Raw genomic sequence first — 21,449 nt, forward strand, 5'->3', positions numbered from 1 at the left:
TAAACCAACTCAACATGTCAGACAAAGAAGTCACGCTGTATGATATTTTTATGCCCCTGTGTAGATGCCTCCCCGGTAGCAGAGTTTCTGGAGGATAAAATGGCCACATATATCGCACTGAGCTCTTTGGACAGAAATGTATATAGTTTGAAAAACACAGACTAAGATGTCGGTAACAAAATGCGACAAGTGAGCAAGCCCAATTGTTTCATCCAAATTAATTTGCAAAGGAAAATACAAAAACGATCAATTTGAAAAGTCCACATGCAAACATTGACATGTGCGGCCCTTGCTTGTGGCCTCATAAGTCATTTGATTCAATGCTGGTAAAATCTATAGTCCTGGCACATTTGGGTGAAAGTTTCCATGGTGGCCACATAGTTGTGCTTAGATTTGAGTGCGAAAGGTCAGCCCGCTGCCCCCCAGTTTTCGCGCACAGACTTCATCTAGCCATTCACTTTGAGCCACTGTGAAATGATCTTTCCAGTCTCCAACAGTGCCTACAAAAACAAGCACAAAGCAAGGAAAAAGGTTAGCAAATGTGTCTCCCATCTTCTTTTCCTACTGTTCAAATTTGGTGAATTTCAAACTTCCATACTCAGTTCTTTGCAAGCCAGTCTACAGAAACCACCCAGCAACATACATAGGAGGATGTTTTCATTGGCTCGTGGTAACACCCGGCCATCTGTCTTAAGAGGGCAGATTCAAGCAAATCCCCTATGAGCAGAGGCTCTGTGGTTGCTCCCTGGAAGAAGTGGATTCGTTTGAACTCAAGCTGCTTAAGTGTCTTCTATATGATAAGCTTAGAGAAGAAATCCGGGGACCTAACTTGACTGAATGGCCTGGAAAAGATAATAAATGGAAATTAAACTATTTGCTGTTGGGTAAGGACCAAAGAATTTCCAGTAGTATAGCTTGGTTTTGTGTTTTAGTAAATAAATACAGGACAGCAAGTGGATGGGAGACTGTCAGCTCTTTTAGAGGAATGTTATAATAAGTTCTATTTTATATTTTAACTTTGTACCTCTTTGTAAAAATTTGGAATTTGGCCTTTTATGAATTATTGTATTACTGGTTGTTAATCGTAAATAAACATTCATTCATTCATTCATTCATTCATTCATTCAGTAAAGGACTGCATCTTTAAATTAACCTATGTTTCATTACACAGTTAAAAATTAAAAGAATTCTTAGATTATTATTGTTCCTATGGATACAATTGTATTTTCTGTATATGTATATTGTTAGTGATGTATTTTTTTGTATTTATGTATGTTCATAGCTGTTTTAGATAGTAGTACACTTATATCCACTTTTCAGTTCACTTCGTAAATTAGTTAGTAAATATAGAAGCTTGTGTGTGTCTGTGTTCTTAAGTAGCAGGACTGGCAGTGCTACCCATCACCATACCTCACATACTTTCCTTCTGAACCTGTCCTAGATCCAATGGACCAACAAAGCAGGGCCATAGCCAGGGTGGTTTTGTTGGGATGCCTCCCCAGCTAACGTACTGGAGTGACACACGTGGAAATGTGGCAGCCATGGTTGATGAGAATGCTTTCTACAGCTGTACTACAAGACCTTTCCACCCCATTAGAAAACTTGCTGGAACCCAACCTCTGGCCCCTACCTTTTCTCATGAAGTGGGACACAGATTGGTCCAAGATGAAAGAAGGCACGGTGCTGTAATTCGTCATTGGGTTTTCTTTCATGCTCTCAAATGTTGTGTGCTGTACAATCTGGTTCACAAGCGGCTCCGGAAGCGTCACACCCAGGAACTGGGCTACTTTCTGGATTTCCCGGGCTGGGGTCTAAGGAAGGAGATCAAACTGTTGACAGTGAGGATTGTAGCTTATGGAAATGGGACCACCCCACGAGGAAGTTTGCTGCATCTCCCCCCCCCCCCCTTTGTTTCACTTGTGTGCTTCTGTGAGAAGGAGAAAGGGCTGTCCTTTCCTTCAGCAGCTCACCTCTTTCAGGCCTTCGTAAAAGAGATACAGAATTGGGTGACGGTCCTTGGCTTCCCACCAGCCCCGAACATGGTCAAACCAAGAACCCCAGGCAACTGCAAGGATACACAAGAGGTGGAGAGTGAGGGTCAATCAAGTTGCAACTGCAGTGCTAGAAAGCAACATCAAGGGAAGTCCTTGGCCACTATCCTTGGCTTTCAAGAGCTACTAGTTGGCCACTGTGGGAGATGCGATGGTCAGCTAGATACACCACTGGTCTGATCCAGTAGTGCTCTTTTTATGTTCTCTTCTCTTGACTTGATTTAAGACCTCCACGTGTCTTAATTTGGCCCTGTTTATAGTATTCCTTCTAATTATTTTCTCCTTGTAGTAATAGGGGGACTTTTAGCAGACGATCTTCTGATAATTCCCCCATGTTCCTACCAGCGCATCAAAGGCCAGTGTGAGAAGAACGGGGGCAAATGAGGTGACCACCAGCATGTTCAAAAAACAGACATGATGTCATGATGTTTCAGGGGTCACGCTAAGCACCCACCGCAGTGTTATGACATCACTTCTGGTTTTTACAGGAAATGACATTGTATGCCAGCATAACATAGCCGTGCTTCTTCCTGCTCCCAAAATCTTACCAGAGTTGGCAGTCTTATGTAGCAACCTAGTTATTTCTCTCTGAAAGCCGGAGACTGAATTGACGAGTCGGTCCTGGCCTCTTCCTAAAAATCAGCCACTGTCTCTTTCTCCTATTTTTGAGTTCCATTCTGTACTCACCCTTCCCAGCAATGAAATTATGTAGAAACTGGTCCCAAGTTCCTGGTTCGGGAAGCAGTTTGCCACTGTGATGGAAATGGAAATAAGAGACTGCGTTGTCCTTCGCATTCCTGGCCACATAAATGATCTGCAAAAACCAGGCAAAAGAACAAAGGAATCCTGGTTATAACACCTCCCAATCAGAAAGATTACCTTTCCCCTTGTTGCAAGGAATAAGATGGGGTTCAAAACATACCCAGAAGCCATAAGCTCTGACCAAGCTACCAAGCTAGGCTTACTGACTCCAAGTAGGGCCTGGACTTCTTCTGGAATTAATACTGATCTCCAGACCAAAGAGGTCAATTTCCCTAGGGAAAACAGAGTCTTCCCTTCTGAGACTCTATGCTGGTATCACATCCCTTCCCTCCCCAAAATCTGCCTCCCTGGGCTCTGACCCCAAACTTTCCAAAATTTCCCAGTTTGAAGTTGGCAATTCAAATATATGAAGGCTGAGAGTTTCAAGCCTGATTCATGGGCCAAATTATCCTCTCCAAATTCTCACTGGCAGTCTTTTTTATTCTTTACATGGTCCAGATAAGAGCCCAGAACACTCAAACACCTCAAACTGGCCCTTGGTTCACGCTAAACATTCCCCTAGTCGTCCTTTCCTTCCAGTTCCTATTTCAACGTAACATTTTTATTTGTATTTCACAATCTCTCAAAAAATCACCAAGTTACAAAGCATTTATTCCAGAAGGACTCCTAGGCCCCTTCCGCACACGCAAAATAATGCATTTTCAAACCATTTTCACAACTGTTTGCAAGTGGATTTTGCTATTCCGCACAGCTTCAATGAGCACTGAAAGCAGTTTGAAAGTGCATTATTCTGCATGTGCAGAATGAGCCCTAGTTTCTTCTGCATTGGATATTTACCATAGGAAACAACTTTTTAGCACTTGGTCATCAAGCATCCAGATAAAATTACATAGTTGGCAGTGCTACTAATAAAAAGTCTTACTGTTCTCTAATAGTTCTTATTTTAACTGTTCTTAACCTCCAAAACTGCTAGTCATCAATTTTTTTCCAGTTTTGTCTAAATACTCTATCAAAGGTCTCAAATTGTCCATAAACTTATTATTTATTTTATTTATTTATTTTTATTTTATTTGATTTTTATACCGCCCCATCCCCAAAGGGCTCTGGGCTGTGTACAACAATTAAAACACAATATAAGTAAATAAACATTTAAAAGCAGTGATAAAATTCCCGATACATTTACAGAGTATAAAACTCAAGGTTTATACTTAATAAAGTTCTTTTCTTTAAGTAATGAAATGAGTTCGACCATCTCTGCCAACTCTAATACTTTCAACCACGATTCTTTAGTTGTAGGTATAGCTGGAGTTTTCCTTTTCCGAACGCATAGTTTTATAATGCGGCTCCTGTCATAACAAAAGCAACGGTCCATGTTTTCTTCCCAAAGATCTTTCTAGAAGTACCAACAGATAACCCTCAGGCTTCATTCGCACATTGGTCTTTACAACCTTTTGGATTACTGTATGTATTGACCTCCAAAACTCCTGAGCTTTTCCACAAGTCTACCAGAAGTGATAAAAGTCCCTTCTCGACATTCCCGTTTCCAACACTCACCTTGCATTTCTGTTCCCAGAAGGAAGGTGGGATGAGCTGAACAGGGAGGTGAGTTTTGAGTGTGCGAGGAGAGGGCATTCCCACTGCTTGATCAACACCTGAAAGACAAGGGGGGCAACTCAGCCTTGCGCAAAGAAACCCTTTAGCTCGGGGTAGGGAACCTTTAACACTCAAAGAGCCATTTGGACCCGTTTTCCACGGGAAAAGAAAACACTTGGAGCCACAAATAATTTTTGACATTTAAAATAAAGATAACACTATATATATTGGGGTTTTTTTACCTTTTACTCCGCACATTCTGAGAAGCGCATGGATGCGCCCACCGTGCTGCCTGCAGGGTGGGCAAGGATGAAGCCAGCGGCTCGGCCTCGCCGGTCACTGGGAAAGCGCCCGCCCCGCTCCAACGGGGCGGCCGAGAGGGGAAGCCCGCTGTGCGGCCCAGTCGATTGCGGGCAGTTGGTGCGCCCGCCCTGCTGCCTGCAGGGCAGGCAAGGATGGGGCCGGCGGCTCAGCTCGTGGAGCCGCAGTGCAAGGGCAGAAGAGCCGCATGCGGCTCTCGAGCCGCAGGTTCCCTACCCCTGCTTTAGCTCATATGGTTAAGAGAGATTCTCTTAATTCATCTTCACCCAGTTTTCCCCTGGAACCCAGCAGTCCATTTCTCTTTCCTTTTTAGGAATTAGAAGTCTGGTTTGGATCAATTTGTTCCAAAGAGAAATGTAGCTTTTGAATCTGGAGCAGAATTTCATTCTACAGAGGCTCAGAGGCCCCTTCCGCACATGCAGAATAATGCACTTTCACTCCACTTTCACAATTGTTTACAAGTGGATTTTGCTATTTCGTACAGTAAAATCCAGCTGCAAAGTACAGTAAAATCCAGCTGCAAAGTGCTTTTGAAAGTGGATTGAAAGTGCATTATTCTGCATATGCGGAAGGGGCAAGAGGGAAGCAGGGTTTTCCCAAAAGCTCCTGCTAGAGCACCACCCTCTGGTGTGTGACTTTAAAAGTGCAAGAGCTGAACTTACAAAACGGAGCACAAAATACTAGTATGTGGTATGACCAAAAACAAAGAGAAATCCTCTTTTGAAAGAGAATCAGTGGAATCAGTGGCTTTAAAAAGTGCATATTGGTTTTTTTAAAAATCCCACTCCCTTTATGTAGTCCACCTGCAGCCCACCCCAATACCTCTGCTCTTTGACGAAAGACCATCTTCTTACCAGAGGGGATGGGCTTTGGAGGGATCATGTCTATGAAGGGCATGCGTTCATGCGTTGGGGCACGGGCGCAAGTCTGTGGGTCCCCTCCATGCTGAACCATGTCCACAATTTCCTGCATCCAAGTGGTCCCTAGAGGGATGAGGCATTCATTGAAAATGCTGGGGGGAAGAATTAGGACTAATAAAAGGAAACACTTCTTCACGCAACGTGTGATTGGTGTTTGGAATATGCTGCCACAGGAGGTGGTGATGGCCACTAACCTGGATAGCTTTAAAAAGGGCTCGGACAGATTTATGGAGAAGGAGAAGCCGATCTATGGCTACCAATCTTGATCCTCCTTGATCTCAGATTGCAAATGCCTTGGCAGACCAGGTGCTCGGGAGCAGCAGCAGCAGAAGGCCATTGGTTTCACATCTTGCATGTGAGCTCCCAAAGGCACCTGGTGGGCCACTGCGAGTAGCAGAGAGCTGGACTACATGGACTCTGGTCTGATCCAGCAGGCGGTTCTTATGTTCTTATGTTCTTATGAGGAGGGGGAAGGAGAACTCAGACCCCAGCATTCAGCCAGGGACCCTTACTCTAATGCAGCTCCTTGTTTATGTGCAATCAAGTTGCAACTGACTTATGGCAACCCCCAAAAGGGGCTTTCAAGGCCAATGAGATCAGAGGCGGTTTGCCATTGCCTTTCTCTGCAGAGCCCTCCTTGGTGGTCTCTCATTCAAGTGCTAACCCTGCCTAGCTTCCAAGTTCTCACAAGAACAGGCTTTACCATACCATCCACTCTGACCGCCCCGTAGCCTTGTGAAAAAGAACAAGAAGAAGAGTTTGGATTTATGCCCTACCTTTCTCTCCTGTAAAGAGACTCAAGGTGGCCTACAAGCTCCTGTCCCTTCCTCTCCCCACAACAGACACCTTGTAAGGCAGGTGGGGCTGAGAGAGTTCAGAGAGAACTGTGACTAGCCCAAGGTCACCCAGCAGGAATGTAGGAGTGCGGAAACACATCTGGTTCACTAGATAAGCCTCGTCACTCAGGTGGAGGAGTGGGGAATCAAACCCGAGATTAGAATCCACCTGCTCTTAACCACTACACCACGCTGGCTCCACATCTTTGCCAAAATTCTTCCCTCTCCCACAACTCCATTTACCTGCTTTAGGGTAAGTGCAGATGAGAAGATCATCAGGCCGAGCTTTGAAACCCCAAACGTTACCCCATTCCTCTGCCAATGAACTAACCACAGGGACATGCTCAACCTCCACTAGCAGGGAGCGCTCGATGGAGTCGGGGTCCAATGCTTCCAGCCCAAGTTCCATCTCCTGGAAGGGTAGGAAAATGGAGCTATTATTGTGTAGGACACTTTTAATTTAAAATTCTCCAAAACTGTGAGTTTCTTGCATCCCTGCTCCTGATGTCGCCCGTTCACAGAGGCAGAGCGTGACTACTTACCAGCCGCGCGCTCCTTTCCGATGGTCAGAATTCCTGTTTCACCTCTTTCGCTTCTTAAGGTCCCTCTCTGACCCAGGAACCGCAGAACGTGTGTGTTTCAAAGAAGCAACAGGGGAGTGTGTTTTTTTCAGGGCAAAGTTTCTCTTACACAAAACTCGGGCATGACGCCAGGACTGTCTCACGCGAATGTCATCGGGTGGATTTTATAACCGGGTAAAACCTCTGTGGGAAATTTTTGTTCGAACAATATTGCTGCCAGAAAACTTTGGTGTTTACACTACATGCTTCAATCTGTAAGTTTAAAAGCAGGTCCCGTTGTAGAGAATCAAGGTGTCCTGGGCAAAACTTTGACCCAGCTTATATACTAAGATAACAAGGGCTGGGCACGACCTTTGGTTCAACTAAGAATAACCTCATTCGAGGACCAATGCAGCTAGCGACTTTGAAAGAGATTGTGTGCATTGTATGCCTTCAATGATGAGTAGAATATTGTATTATGGAACAAACTCTGTCCTTGTAACCAGAGGGACAGATAATAATTATTTTGTTTTAATATAATTTTTGATAGACATATATAGTGTTAGTAGAATTTAGGTTTATTCTGGTTTTCTGTAAAAGGCGTTCCTTCCTGCTGTCAAATGTATTACTCCCTGAAACCATTGTCTACGTCGCAAGCTTGCTGAAACAAAAAAAGATTAGATTATGCTAAAGGTGGACCCAGAGAAACAGGATGCAGACAGCTAATGAATCAGGCAAACCCCTTTTGCATTTTTACATAGCCCCAAGTAATTGTCACACACACCCAGGAAGAGACCACAGCCGATGGCAATACTAGCAAGCGAGCCCCTGGGTTTTATTAAAACTATTTTGCAAATGACGACACAGAAGCAATCGATTCAAAAAGGCCGCGCACAAACTTTGATGTGACTGGCTTTTGCTTGTGGTTTTGTAAATTATTTTCTTTAATGGTAACTCAATCTATAATCCAGCCAGGTGTGGGTGAAAGTTTCCACAATGAGCAGAAAGTTGTGCTTAGAGCTCTGTGCGGAAGGTCAGGCCGCTGCCCTCCAGTTCTTGTGCACAGACTTTGTCTAGGTGTTCACTTTGAGACACAGTGAAATGTTCCTTCCAGTCCCCCACAGTGCCTGCAAGAAGTAAGAACAAACCATCATTAATGCAGCCCCTTGTCAATTTTCTCCGGCAAAAGCAACTTCCCTTGTCTATTTCACCGGCTCCTAACTGCAGAGACATAGGCATCTTTGCCTTAAGGTAATAAGCTCGTTTGTGATGAAATTGACAAAGCTAATGCAATTGACTGGGTTTGTGTCTTTGCTGCTATGTTACATTACTAGAGAGAAAAAATTGCTGTTGCTATTGTTGAAACACGTTTCAGCCACACTGTGCAGCTAAAAAGCCAGATATAAGTGTTCCATGAATAATGGACCATAGAGTTTCTAGTGATTCCTAAAGAGGCATGATGTCACTTCCAGGTTTCCCTGGAAGTGACATCACCAAGTTGCCAATGGTGCTCCCCATACCCCATCTCTCACCTTTCCTCATGAACGATGACACTGCTGGATCCATGACGGAAGGAGGCACGGTGCTGTAATTAGCCATTGGGTTGGTTTTCATGTTGGCAAAGGTTGTATGCTGCACAATCTTGTTCAGGATTGGTGCTGAGAGCTCTACGTCCAAGAACTGAGCCACCTTCCGGATTTCCCTGGCTAGGTCCTAGCAAGGGAGAGAAACCATATGGTTGATGTGAGAAGATGGCAGTTTTTTCCGAGACAGCGACAAAGGTCTTTTCCTTCTCGATTGGAGCCTTGTGGAGAGAAACCTTCACAGCTGTTGCTTGAAGCATGTCCAGCAGAATATGTCCTTTGGAGCTGAAATCCATCCCTTGGAGGGGATCGGTTTGTACTCCCATTACTCACTTCTTTCATATCTTCATAAAACAGATACAGAATCCGGTGATGGTCTTTGGCTTCCCACCAGCCCCGAACATGGTCAAACCAGGAACCCCAGGCAACTGCAGAGACACAAGAGGTGGCCTCAATCACACTATCCTGATTTGCCAGAGTCCTGGCCCCAATAGCATGTTATTTTTTTTCAGGATTGGAAGTACAATCGAGAAGGGATTCACAGGCTCACGTAATGGCTACCAATCTTGATCCTCCTTGATCTCAGATTGCAAATGCCTTAGCAGACCAGGTGCTCAGGAGCAGCAGCAGCAGCAGAAGGCCATTGCTTTCACCTCCTGCATGTGAGCTCCCAAAGGCACCTGGTGGGCCACTGCGAGTATCAGAGTGCTGGACTAGATGGACTCTGGTCTGATCCAGCAGGTTAGATCTTATGTTCTTCTTATGTTCCCCTCCTCACATTATTCTTATATAGCAGGGGTCTTCAAACTATGGCCCTCCAGATGTTCATGGACTACAATTCCCATCAACCCCTGCCAGCATGGCCAAGTGGTAGGGCTCATGGGAATTGTAGTCTATGAACATCTGGAGGGCCATAGTTTGAAGACTCCTGTTATATAGGGTTTCCAACTTCCATAGCTCTACGCAGGGCTACCCTGCTCTGGAAACTCCGGTTGGTCCAGAATGCAGCAGTGAGGATCCTTAAAGGGACCCCCTAACACTCACATGTTCAATCAGTACTCCGCCTGCTGCACTGGCTCTGGGTGGAATACCGGGTCAGTTTCAAGATTCTTGTACTTACATGCAAAGCCTGAAATGGTCTGGGACCTGCATACTCTCTCTTGGTACGTTCCCCAAAGATCACTTCATTTGGTGAATAGTAATCTGCTGGTGGCCCCTGGCCCCAAGGAAGTCCAGCTGGTCCCAACCAGTGCTAGGGCATTCTCAGGCCCTTTCCCCACTTACCTTAAGCCCCGCGCTACTCTCCCCAAGTAGCGAGGGGTCCAGCTGCACTCCCCACTTCAAGGGCGGTGAGTACGCAGCCGCCCCGACGCTGCCTCTCTCGCATCCCTGGCGCTGGAGAAAACGGCGCCTTTTGATGATGTGGGGAAGCTGGGGCGCGCGCCAGAAATGACGTGCGCAGTGAGTGGAGTGCAGCGAACGGTGGTGGAGGGAAAAGTGGGGAAAGGCCCTCAGTACTGGCTCCAGTCTGTTGGAAAGCTCTGTCCAATGAGACCAGGGCCCTGTGGGATCTTATGCAATTCCACAGGGCCTGTAAGACAGAGCTGTTCCACCAGTTATGGTAACCTCTGGCCTTTCCCCTTTTTACATCAAACCTACTCCCTGCCCTCTTGGGATTTGTCCCTGTTTATCGCCATCTGGAAAGAGCATAAAAGCACTGGAATGTAATTTATTGAATTGTTTTTTAAAAAACGTTTTAGGTATTTTAATTGTGATACTGAATGCTGTGAGCCGCCCCCCACCCCCACCCCCACCCCGGGCTCCAAAAGGTGAGGAACGGCATTCCAAGTCTAAATAAATAAATAAAACTCTGGGTTGGGGAATTTGGGGTTAAGGTCTGGTGACAGTGAGGTTTGGGATGGGAAGGACTTTAGGGAGCTGTAATGCTCCAAAGGTCACCCTCCAAAGCCGCAGTTTTCTCCAGGGGAATCAATCTTTTCCACTGGAAATCCATTGTGATTCTGGAAGATTTCTAGGTCCCAAATCTGGGTCTTACACCTCTTACCTCCCTATAGCTAGTAATTCAACTCAAGAATCCTGGCTGTCTACCCTGGGCCAAATAGGCACCTTGCTAAAGTCTCACACCCTCTCTCTGGCCCCTTCCGCACATGCAGAATAATGCACTTTCAATCCACTTTCAATGCATTTTGCATCTGTGCAGAATAGCAAAATGCATTTGCAAACAATTGTGAAAGTGGATTGAAAGTGCATTATTCTGCATGTGCGGCAGGGGCCTCTGTTCTACTTCCAATTCAAGCACCCACTCACCCTTCCCAGCAATGAAATCCTCTAGAAACTGGTCCCACGTTCCCGGCTCCGGCATTTCCTGATCCATGCGGTGGAAGTGGAAATAGGAGACCGCGTTGTCCTTGCCATTTCTGGCCACATAAATGATCTATGGAAACAGAGCAGAAAGAAAAGAGAACCCAGGGGTCCCGGCCACTTCGCTTTTAATTCCTTGCCACTTCAGCCTGCAATATTTTCTACTTGTATTAATTCTAGCAGAACTGAATCCCCCTATTTAAAAAAAAACAAAAAAAAAGTGTAAAGGCTGTTGGACCAGAGACACAGGTTCTAATCTCCGCTCTGCCCCTGAAATTTGCTTGGTGATTTTGGGCCAGAACAGGACAAACCAGAGGAGGAGGAAATGATGTCGTAAGTCATTTTGAAGGAGAAAAGACTGATACAAATATAGAAATAAACACATTTGAGTAATCCCAAACCTGGCCCAGTCAGATGAAGGACAGCCAGAGCTCTCTACATATCCTTAAATAAAATTTCTCAGTTTATTAACCGTTTGACAAGGGCCCCTTCCACACATGCAGAATAATCCACTTTCACAATTGTTTGCAAGTGGATTTTGCTATTCCACACTGTAACAGCCAGCTGTAAAAGTGCATTGTAAATGGATCAAAAGTGCATTATTCTGCACATGCGGAAGGGGCCAAGCTGAAACAGCCGAAACAGACACTTGTCTGCCATTAAACCCCATCATTCTGACCTTGCAATTCTGTTCCCAGAAGGAAGGAGGAATGAGCTGGACGGGGAGATGAGTTTTGAGCGTGCGTGGAGAGGGCATCGCCTCGGCATCTTTCAAGCCTGCATCATCAGGAAGGAGCAAACATTCAGCCTGGCATGCCGAGATCTTCCCCCTCCTCAGAATTCTGTGCCCCAAGTGACCCCTCCTCACCTGAGAGGATATGATGAACAAGCTCTATGAAGGGTATTCGAGTATAGATAGGAGCCCGGGCACATTTCTGGGGGTCCCCTCCAGACTGAACCATCTCCACAATTTCCTGAAGCCAGGTGGTCCCTGGTGGTGGGCAGAAGGAAGAGGTGTGGATTCCATTATTGAGTCTGAGATCTTCAGTTTCCCTGTAGTAATGCACCGCTGACCCAGCAGCACTGTGGTCGAGCGCTGGAACACCTACGCTCCTACGGCCTTCTGGTCGCACCGCACCCCCACTCCTCATCCCCCTATGAGTCACGGGTCATGAACTGTCTGGCTCAGTCACCGGGCGCAGGGACAATGGTCTTGCCCCCAGGTGAGGATTAGGCTCAGACGCTTACGCTCCTCTCCGCACGTAGCCAGGTGAGATCATGCATCACATGATGATCTCCCGACCTCCCGCTCTCCCGGAACTCCCTCCGTTCCTCCCTTCTACACGCCCCCGATAGAATCATAATAAAAGGTGCCAGGAACCAGCACGCGGGAGATTCGCTAGGAACACGGACCCCCGCGCTCCCGCTGCTGGCGATCTCCACCAGATGTTATCTCCGCGTCTCGTCTCGTTCTTGCGCTGACTTCGCGGCGCGACTACATTCCCCAACTTCATAACCTTACCCCCCTTTTGCCAGCTCCTTCAGTTGCCCTCTTCTCCAGCCTACCTGCTTTGGGGTAAGTGCAAATGAGGAGGTCATCCGGCCTGGCTTTGAAACCCCACAAGGGATCCCAGATTTCTAAAGTGGGGCCGAACAAAGGGACCCCCTTAATGTCCACTAGAGTTGAGCGCTGGATGGGTATGAGTTCCACATCTTCCTTCCTGGAGCCACGATCCATTATCTGTCAGGGCAACAAAAGTAATAATATAAGAACCTGATGTCCCATCCCATTCACAAACAGTTGTCGCACCCTCTACTATGTCCTATTGATATTGTCATAAATGGGGTGTGTTCAGCATGGTGCAAGGTTAAGGACAGAGGCAGTGGTGGGATCCAAAAATGTAGTAACAGGTTCCCTCGCCAGCCCCCCCTCAGCAAAGGGGGCAGAGGCGTACCTAGGCAAACCTGAGCCCTGGGCAAAACCTGAGTTGGATGCCCCCCCATGGGCAGCCACCCCACCATGACCCCCCCAAATTTTTTTGCACTAGGTCATTTCTAAATCATCATCACATTATAGAAAATGCCCCAACTCACGAATCTGAACACAGCAATGGTGAAACACACAGGTTCTTTGATAGAGACTGGTGAGATAAAAGGTGCGAAAGGCTGAGATTCAATGAATTGCAGTACCTGAAAGGGATTAACCCAGTTCAGGGAGTTACATTATTAGTCGCAATTGCTATATGGAACCTTCACGTTCAAAGGCAGTAGGCCTCTCGGGGAGGCATGGAAAAGCGGACCCAATTAGTAACCCCCTCTTGGCACACACAAATAATTAGTAACCCACTCTCGGGAACTGGTGAGAACCTGCTGGATCCCCCCTCTGGGCAGAGGACTCTAATCTGGACAGCTGGATGTGATTCTCTGCTCCTCTGCTTGAGCGGTTGACTCTTATCTGGTGAACTGGATTTGTTTCCCACTCATGAAGTCCACTCCTACAGATGAAGTCTGCAGGTTAGTCATAGTTCTCCCCGAACTCTCTCAGCCCCACCTACCTTGCAAGGTGTATGTTGTGGGGAGGGGGAGGGATGGAGTTTTAAGCCACTTCAAGCCTTCTTGCAGTAGGACAAAGTGGCGTATAAATCCAAACTCCTCTATTCTTCTTCCACCAGCTTCACTCTGCTCCCAGACTGTCAGAATTCCTTTCTGGCACTCTTGTTTTTCTTGTGCCTCCTGAGATTTCTTCTTCGTTCAAGGCAATTTTTGTGTACGACTACACAGTGGGTGTGTTTTTTCCTGTTCGGGATTCTCTCAACTGAAGGGTTAAGCAATAATTTCCCTGCAGGTCCCGGTATCGTTTTTCTAAAGCTTTAAGCCTTGTGAGAATGAAGTTGTAAAGATATTTTGTGACAGCCTAGCCCCCTTTTCTCTTTAACCCCTTACAGCATTTACTTACATGCCCAAGTACCCTTGCAATCTGTTTCGATGCAATATGACTTTTGTCCTATTATGTAACATGATAAGGGCAGGCCCTATGTACGTGGATGGCTCAAAGCAGAGTTGGTAACTTTGTGACCTTATTTACTAGTGAAACACCAACATCTGGGAATGACTGCAGCTTGTAAGGGAGAAAAAACTACTTGGGATCTCAGCTTACCTTTAATAACATGTGTTAGTGTGTAGCGGCTGTCTGAATCAGTACAATCCAATAGGAATTACACTGAAGAAGGCTCATAGCAATTGCTGCCTGCTTTCAAATGAAGTCTTGTTAGAAGTAAATTGTGTCCAAAAATTACAAACATCACAAAAGTAATGCCCCCTCATGAGGCCCTGCCATATTTTGTCATCCCTGGCAGTGCCCTATATTGGTTTCATCTCTGGGTGCTGCCAGCCCCTCCCAGCGTTAAGACCGAGTGCCACCAACATGGGTTTCAGACTGTTGTCATTTGATTTGTTATGCTGCGCAGTGAATTTTAAATGTTTTTAGGTGTGTTTTTAAGTAATTTATTGGACACTAGCGGGGCCCAGCCACGCGTTGCTGTGGCAATTGTCCTTCTCATCACAGTCTGCAACCCACACAGATGTCCATGCAGGTCCAATGATCTACAGCATAGCCTTTTGGGGTGGTCAAATGGAATCCCTCTTTCCCTTTTCAATTCACATTGCTATATGGTGGTGTCTTGTTTTTTTAGTATAATGTAACCCTTTCCATTCCACAACGGAACTGTCCAGAGTGCGAATCCCGCTGTCCATGAGGCTGGTTGACACGCGCAGAACTGGGGCAAGGAGGCTATCCCAGTCAGGCAGCAGAGGCAGGGTGGTGAGGCGCTGAGATCGAGGCCAGCTCTCTGGGTTCATAAAGGGCCATGTGCAAAAGAAGCTGAGCCAGTAGTGTTGGTTCGCCCCCACCCTGCGGATTTTCTTAGAAGAAAAAGGCAAACTCCAGCTCGCTTTTAGTAAAAGAGAGCTGTGGTGAATATGGGTGAGGAAGTGGGTAAGCGGTGGTTGGATGTGAGGGAGGGCAGAGTGAGGTGTGTGAGGATGAGCTGGATGTGTATGAAAGTATGTGTGTTATGTGGTAGCAGTGAGTGAGGCACAGAGAGTGAAAGTTACCCGTGTGTGAGGGGGAGAAACCCCACCTGGTGTCTCACATGGCAAAGTGTGTATGTGTTTCACTTCCAGTTGTGTTACCTAACAGTGTTACCTATTTACTGTTTTCACTGCTCATCTCTGCCCATCTGCGCAAACATTCTAAGCCCTCAGGCCACAGACAGACAGGCTGCACAAACATTCTAAGGGTGACAGTTAAGCACAAACAGCTTCATGGCCTGGTGGGCCAGGAAAAAGACGTTTTACCTGGCTCAGGTGTAGACTTTTGGCGATTTGAAGGTCCTATTACCTGCCCGCAACAGAGAGGAACGTCATGTGAAAATTTGGGGGTGATCCGTCCAGCCGTTTCGGCGTTAGGGAGACTAACAAAGTCATTGTTTGCTTTTTATATATATAGATTACATTGTATTGTGAACTGCCTAGAGCCCTTCGGGGATGAGGCGGTCTACGAAATCCAGTAAGTGAGTGAGTGAGTGAGTGAGTGAGTGAGTGAGTGAGTGAGTGAGTGAGTGAGTGAGTGAGTGAGTGAGTGAGTGAGTGAGTGAGTGAGTGAGTGAGTGAGTGAGTGAGTGAGTGAGTGAGTGAGTGAGTGAGTGAATAAATAAATAAATAAATAAATAATAAAAAGTACCACAAGATATCTGAAAAACAGACCCTAGTAACACAGATAAAAATCCTGTGCAGTACAAAATATGTACTAAGCCAATTAGCCATGCTGGCAGGGGCTGATGGGAATTGTAGTCCATAACATCTGGAGTGCCAAAGGTTCGCCACCATGGTACTAAGCTAATTGGAATCCAGATGTGCACTGGTCTCAAACAAGATTCAATGCTAGTAGAACATAAATTCCGTATGTCGGTGCTTCCAAAATCCACTAAAGTTTGTTAGAACAGCAATGATTTGAAACCATCAGGGACTACAGTCTGATCTGAAAACTCTGGCTGCTCTGAAAACACAAATGGTGGGCTGTGTATGAATCGGGACATCTCTGATGGAAAGCAAAACTAAATGACATTTATGGGCCTTCTGCACACATTTGGTCTCTTTGAGGCAAGCATATATTACCTTTGGTTCAGATTCAGTTCAGATTCTCAACCACACACGTGACGTGTTTCCCTCTCTTCAGAACTCACCGCTTGGCAGATTGGAGAAGCCCCGCAGTTTCTGAGAGTGGGCAAAGAGAGATGTTTTCGCTGCCTGTCAGAGGCGTACCTGGAGTAAATGGCGCCCGGAGACAAATTGTACCTCCAGGATGCCCCCCAGGCTCTGCCCCCTGCCCTGCCCCCAGGCTCTGCCCCCCACTGCCCTCGACCCCACCCATGGACACGGGCAAGGTCTAGGGTGCCCACCTCCCCCCCCAGACTCCCCCTTGGATGGGGTTGAGGCACACGAAAATGACAAGACAGCAGGACTTCCTGGTCACGTGTGGGCTGGTTTCCCCCCCCCCACGTGACCAGAAGAGTGGCGCCCGGGGACAAGGGGTATCCCTTGTCCCTAGACAGATACGCCACTGCTGCCTGTGCAGGGAAAGCGAAGCACACCAGTGTGCATTCTGCTCCATTTGGCTTTTCTGCTCCCCCCCCCCCACCTTATCCCACTCATGCAGGAGAAGTTCTGCCCACTCCCCTTGCATTTCCAGGGGATAAACTTTTAATCTATTGCTTCTGTGGTAGATTGGTACAATATCCTTTAAAATAATAAAAAAGAGGCAGTAAACAACTTCCTGATTTCAAAGCAGGGGTCAGGCAAAATGGAGGCTAGGCTTGGGGAAAGCAGCAGTGCGTCACCTCAAATGTAAATGAGGGACTGTGGGGGGACCCCACTGAAGCACAGAGCCGTGCCACGAAGCGTAAGAGCCATGGAGAACAGAGGGATGTTTGCTGAACAAGCAAACATGTTTACTTCAAAGCAAAAGGAACAAAAGATCTTGACCTTGGAACGTGCACGCTGTTAGATTTTTAAGGAAAATACGTGCTTGCCTCTCAGTGGGAAAAGGGACATGGTAGTCACATGGGACTGACTTTCGGTACGGGAGAAAAGGTGAAACACCTTTCCCCTGCATCTTCTTCCTGATCTTTACAGTTGACGTATATGGTGTTTGTGTGGGTTATATAATGCTGTGTATGTATTCCATCATAGTTTTCCTCCAAAGGAAACAGTTCACGTCTCAGCCGGCAAGAGGGGTAGTCAGTACTAAGCACACAGTTAAAGTAAAGTAAAGTTTCCCCTTCAGTCATATCCGACCCTGGGGTACCACTGCAAGCAGTGATTTCATAGGCAAGCCGTTTTTGTGGGGTAGTTTGCCATTGCTTTCCCCGGCTATTCTTTATCCCCTAGCTATGTCCTACCTAGTAGGTACTCATTTACCGACCAAGGAATGAATGGATGGCTGAGTTGACCATGAGCCAGCCGCCAGGATATCTGACCCACAGAGGGCTCGAACTCCTGACCGTGTGAGTGGCAGTGCAAGCACTTAACCGTTACGCCACATGGCTCCTAAGCACACAGTTAGATCCTTTCAAATTCTTGAAGTCAGTGGGGTTAGACAGAAGAATATAACTCTGTTTAGGAACCCATTGTCAAGGACCCAACATTTCAGGGGCCCAGGAAACTGGGCAAGGTGCTCTTCCTCCTGCCTTTCCCCACCCACACCACAAAAGTTCTTCCCAGTAGTTTGAAGAAGAAGAGAAGAATAATTTGGATTTATATGCCCTACCTTTCTCACCTGTAAGGAGAGGCAAGGTGGCTTACAAGCTCCTTTCCCTTCCTCTCCCCACAACAGACATCTTGTGAGGTAGGTGGGGCTGAGAGAATTCTGAGACAACCATAACTGCCCCAAGAGAGTTCTGAGACAACCAAGACTGACCCAGAAGGAATGTAAGAGTGCAGAAACACATCTGGTTCACCAGATAAGTCTTTGTCACTCAGGTGGAGAAGTGGGGAATCAAACCCGGTTCTCCAGATTATAATCCACCTGCTCTTAACCACTGCACCATGCTGGTTCTCCACACCATGCTGCTTTCTGAGTTTGCAGAGGTCTCTGCCACCCAAAGGCCAAAGATGGGTGGTGGACGGAGGGGAGGAGGAGAGCCAAGTGCTCAAAAAACCACCTGAAAAACCCACCACAAAGGAAACAGCTACGGGGCCAGTAGGGTGTGCATCTCAGTAATCCTTATCCACCACACTGTAATGTCACAACCATCCTGAGAAGGAACAGGTCGGGAAGCCCTTCTGTTTTCCTTCTGATGGTACCCGTGGGAGGTCAGAAGAACCCCGCAGCTGCCCTAAGTCTTTGCTGTTCCCCCCTCACTTCCCTGAAGTTGCAGTCACAAACTGCACTTGTCGCCACTCTGGACATGCTTCAAGGGCAGCCCCAAGTAGAGTGTGTTGCAGTAGTCCAGTCTAGATGTAACTAAGCAATGGATCTCTGAGTCTAGATGTGACTAGATCAGGGACTGGTGCAGATGATCCAACTGGGCAAAAGTTGGGGTGAGTTAGAGTCCCTCATTACCTTAAGACCTTCACGGCTCCCACCTCATGGGCAAAAAGCTTAGTCCATCGTGGCTTACGTGCATCCAGAGAGCTGCCCCAAATGGAAGAGGCACCTTTCCCCCCATCTCCAGAGTTTTTATAACCTCCGTTGCATAGCGAGGCAGCGATAAACAGCCAATTTCCCTTAACTTAATGGCTTATTTATTAACATTGAAACTTCAGGGCTTGGAAATATAACAATACTTAACTGAAAGCTATTTTTGCCCGCTCCGTCCAGTATTGTCCTGGTCTAGTTCTGAACAGTTTGCATAGGTCCAGCACTTCTAGAGCTTATCAGCAGGGAAGTAAAATTATCTCTCCTACTGTCCTGCTTGCACTGACTTCCTGTCCCGAAGGAAGGGTTTTCCTTAGGTCACTTTTAACTTTCTTGGCTTTATGGCTCCAGGTGTGACTTCCTAGCAGATGATGGGGTCGTAAGCATAGCTAAGAGTTGTGCTCTGAGCTGGGAATTGGTGGAAGATCTGGGGGGTGGAGACTTGGCCAGGTGGTGATATCTTTGGTGTTGCCACATGACAGCTGGATAAAAACTGGAATTGATGTAGAGTAGTTCTAGGAAGCATCTGAAAATCTATGGTATAATTTTATCTGGAAGTGATGTAGAGTAGTTCTAGGAAGCATCCAAAAATCTATGGTATAATTTTATCTGGAAGTGATGTAGAGTAGTTCTAGGAAGCATCCGAAAATCTATGCTAAACTTATAATTTTATCTGGAAGTGATGTAGAGTAGTTCTAGGAAGCATCCGAAAATCTATGCTAAACTTATAATTTTATCTGGAAGTGATGTAGAGTAGTTCTAGGAAGCATCCGAAAATCTATGCTAAACTTATAATTTTATCTGGAAGTGATGTAGAGTAGTTCTAGGAAGCATCTGAAAATCTATGCTAAACTTATAATTTTATCTGGAAGTGATGTAGAGTAGTTCTAGGAAGCATCTGAAAATCTATGATAAACTTATAATTTTATCTGGAAGTGATGTAGAGTAGTTTTAGGAAGCATCCGAAAATCTATGGTAAACTTATAATTTTATCTGGAAGTGATGTAGCGTAGTTCTAGGAAGCATCTGAAAATCTATGGTATAATTTTATCTGGAAGTGATGTAGAGTAGTTCTAGGAAGCATCTGAAATTCTATGATAAACTTATAATTTTATCTGGAAGTGATGTAGAGTAGTTCTAGGAAGCATCCAAAAATCTATGTTAAACTTATAATTTTATCTGGAAGTGATGTAGAGTAGTTCTAGGAAGCATCTGAAAATCTATGGTATAATTTTATCTGGAAGTTATGTAGAGTAGTTCTAGGAAGCATCCAAAAATCTATGGTAAACTTATAATTTTATCTGGAAGTGATGCAACAACATAGATGACATCTTTGGGTTTTCAAAATATCTTTCTCCTGCCACAGCTCAGAGTAGCAGCAGGGAACAGCAGTTGCAAGCAACTCTGTTATTTCTGTCAGCTAATATTCTTCAGGATCGCTCCTGACTATGAACAGAGAGTAGTCACAATAATGAAAACACTGGAGTGAATTCTTGGTTGGAGGGTGTTTTCTCACACAACCCAAGACATACTGCAGGGTTCCTAGCACGTTCAGAGCTCTGGCGAGATGATTTCATGGCAGGCTTCCAGGTCATAGCTCTGCTCCAAGGTAGCACGAGACATTTCACATGTTTAAAAATACCCAGTGAACTGGATTTGTTTCCCTACTCCTCCACATGAAGCCTGCTGGGTGACCATGGGCTAGTCACAATTCTCTCTGAGCTCTCTAAGCCACACCTACCTCACAAGGTGTCTGTTTTGGGGAGAGGAAGGGAAGGAGTTTGTCCAGAGGTGCACCATGGGTAAATGGCGCCCGGAGACAAATTGTCTCCAGGATGCCCCCCAGGCTCTGCCCCACTGCCACCCCGGCTCCACCCCCTGATGCCCCAGGTTCCAACCCCCCACTGACCTTGACCCCGCCCATGTCACCATGGACATGGGCAAGGTCTAGGGTGCCCACCTCCCCTTCCCCTGCTGGCTGGGCTCCCAGCCGGCAGCCTGCAGTCTCTTCTGACTGGGGAGGGGAGGAAGGGAGGGAGGGGGGAGTCCAGGGGGGGTTGAGGGTGCTCATCGTTTTTGCGTGCCGACTGACATGGATAGGTTGAGGCACGCGAAAACGACAAGGCAGCAGGACTTCCTGGTCATGTGGGGGGCCAATTTTGCGCCCCCCCCCACGTGACCAGAAGAGTGGCGCCCGGGGACAAGGGGTGTCCCTAGGTAGATACGCCACTGAGTTTGTCAGCTGCTTTGAGAGTCCTTACAGGAGAGAAAGGCAGTATATAAATCCAAACTCTGCTCTTCTTCTTCATCTTTCACCCCTATAGTCGTGTGACTGCATGATAATTCCAAATTCTTCCAAATTAAAGAACAGGGATATTCATGATCCCAGCAGTAACGCTCATTATTATAATTTTAAACACATGGAATGTTAAAGAATTAACACCAGCACGGATATTACACAAACAACCTTTTAAAATTACATCATGGTTTGCAGCAAGCAATAAGGGCTTATTGATTTGGACTCCTTAATCTGTTAATTGCCATGGGCGTGGCTGCTAATGATGGTGCTTAACAACTGTTAATAAAGGAAATCAAACCTTCTTGCACAACAAACTCACAGAGAAACGTGAGAACTTTTATCCTGCTTCCAAACAGTGACCAGCGTTAGCAATTTTTAAAACTATTTTTAAATATAGCTTTGTTATTTTAATGTGTGTATTGGTGGGTAGATCTGTAGTCAGTCAA

The 21,449-nt window shown here is 46.3% G+C and overlaps 2 protein-coding genes across 4 annotated transcripts; both read right to left on the bottom strand.

The window, feature by feature from the left end:
* Positions 1-96: 96 nt before the first annotated feature.
* Positions 97-7,085, bottom strand: LOC125445055 (sulfotransferase 1C2-like). Its single transcript, XM_048517882.1, has 8 exons — positions 7,026-7,085; positions 6,727-6,895; positions 5,582-5,710; positions 4,368-4,465; positions 2,739-2,865; positions 1,971-2,065; positions 1,631-1,811; positions 97-500 (listed from the first exon to the last, which is right to left on the bottom strand). Exons 2-8 carry the CDS (start codon positions 6,890-6,892, stop codon positions 388-390), a joined length of 909 nt encoding a protein of 302 aa, XP_048373839.1. The 5' UTR covers positions 6,893-6,895; positions 7,026-7,085; the 3' UTR covers positions 97-387.
* A 777-nt stretch (positions 7,086-7,862) lies between these two features.
* LOC125445054 (sulfotransferase 1C2-like) lies at positions 7,863-18,733 on the bottom strand. Of its 3 annotated transcripts, XM_048517878.1 has the most exons (9): positions 18,630-18,733; positions 16,184-16,282; positions 12,575-12,749; positions 11,877-11,999; positions 11,688-11,785; positions 10,955-11,081; positions 8,960-9,054; positions 8,576-8,756; positions 7,863-8,170 (listed from the first exon to the last, which is right to left on the bottom strand). In XM_048517878.1, the coding sequence occupies exons 3-9, from the start codon at positions 12,744-12,746 to the stop codon at positions 8,058-8,060; spliced, it is 909 nt and encodes a 302-aa protein (XP_048373835.1). In that variant the 5' UTR covers positions 12,747-12,749; positions 16,184-16,282; positions 18,630-18,733; the 3' UTR covers positions 7,863-8,057. The 3 variants fall into 3 exon arrangements, with proteins under 3 accessions (XP_048373835.1, XP_048373838.1, XP_048373836.1); XM_048517881.1 differs by lacking the exon at positions 16,184-16,282 and having other exon boundaries at positions 18,630-18,706; XM_048517879.1 differs by lacking the exons at positions 16,184-16,282; positions 18,630-18,733 and adding an exon at positions 13,564-13,933.
* Positions 18,734-21,449: the final 2,716 nt, after the last annotated feature.

The sequence above is a fragment of the Sphaerodactylus townsendi genome, linkage group LG15 (genome assembly GCF_021028975.2).
Source record: "Sphaerodactylus townsendi isolate TG3544 linkage group LG15, MPM_Stown_v2.3, whole genome shotgun sequence".
Taxonomy (NCBI): domain Eukaryota; kingdom Metazoa; phylum Chordata; class Lepidosauria; order Squamata; family Sphaerodactylidae; genus Sphaerodactylus; species Sphaerodactylus townsendi.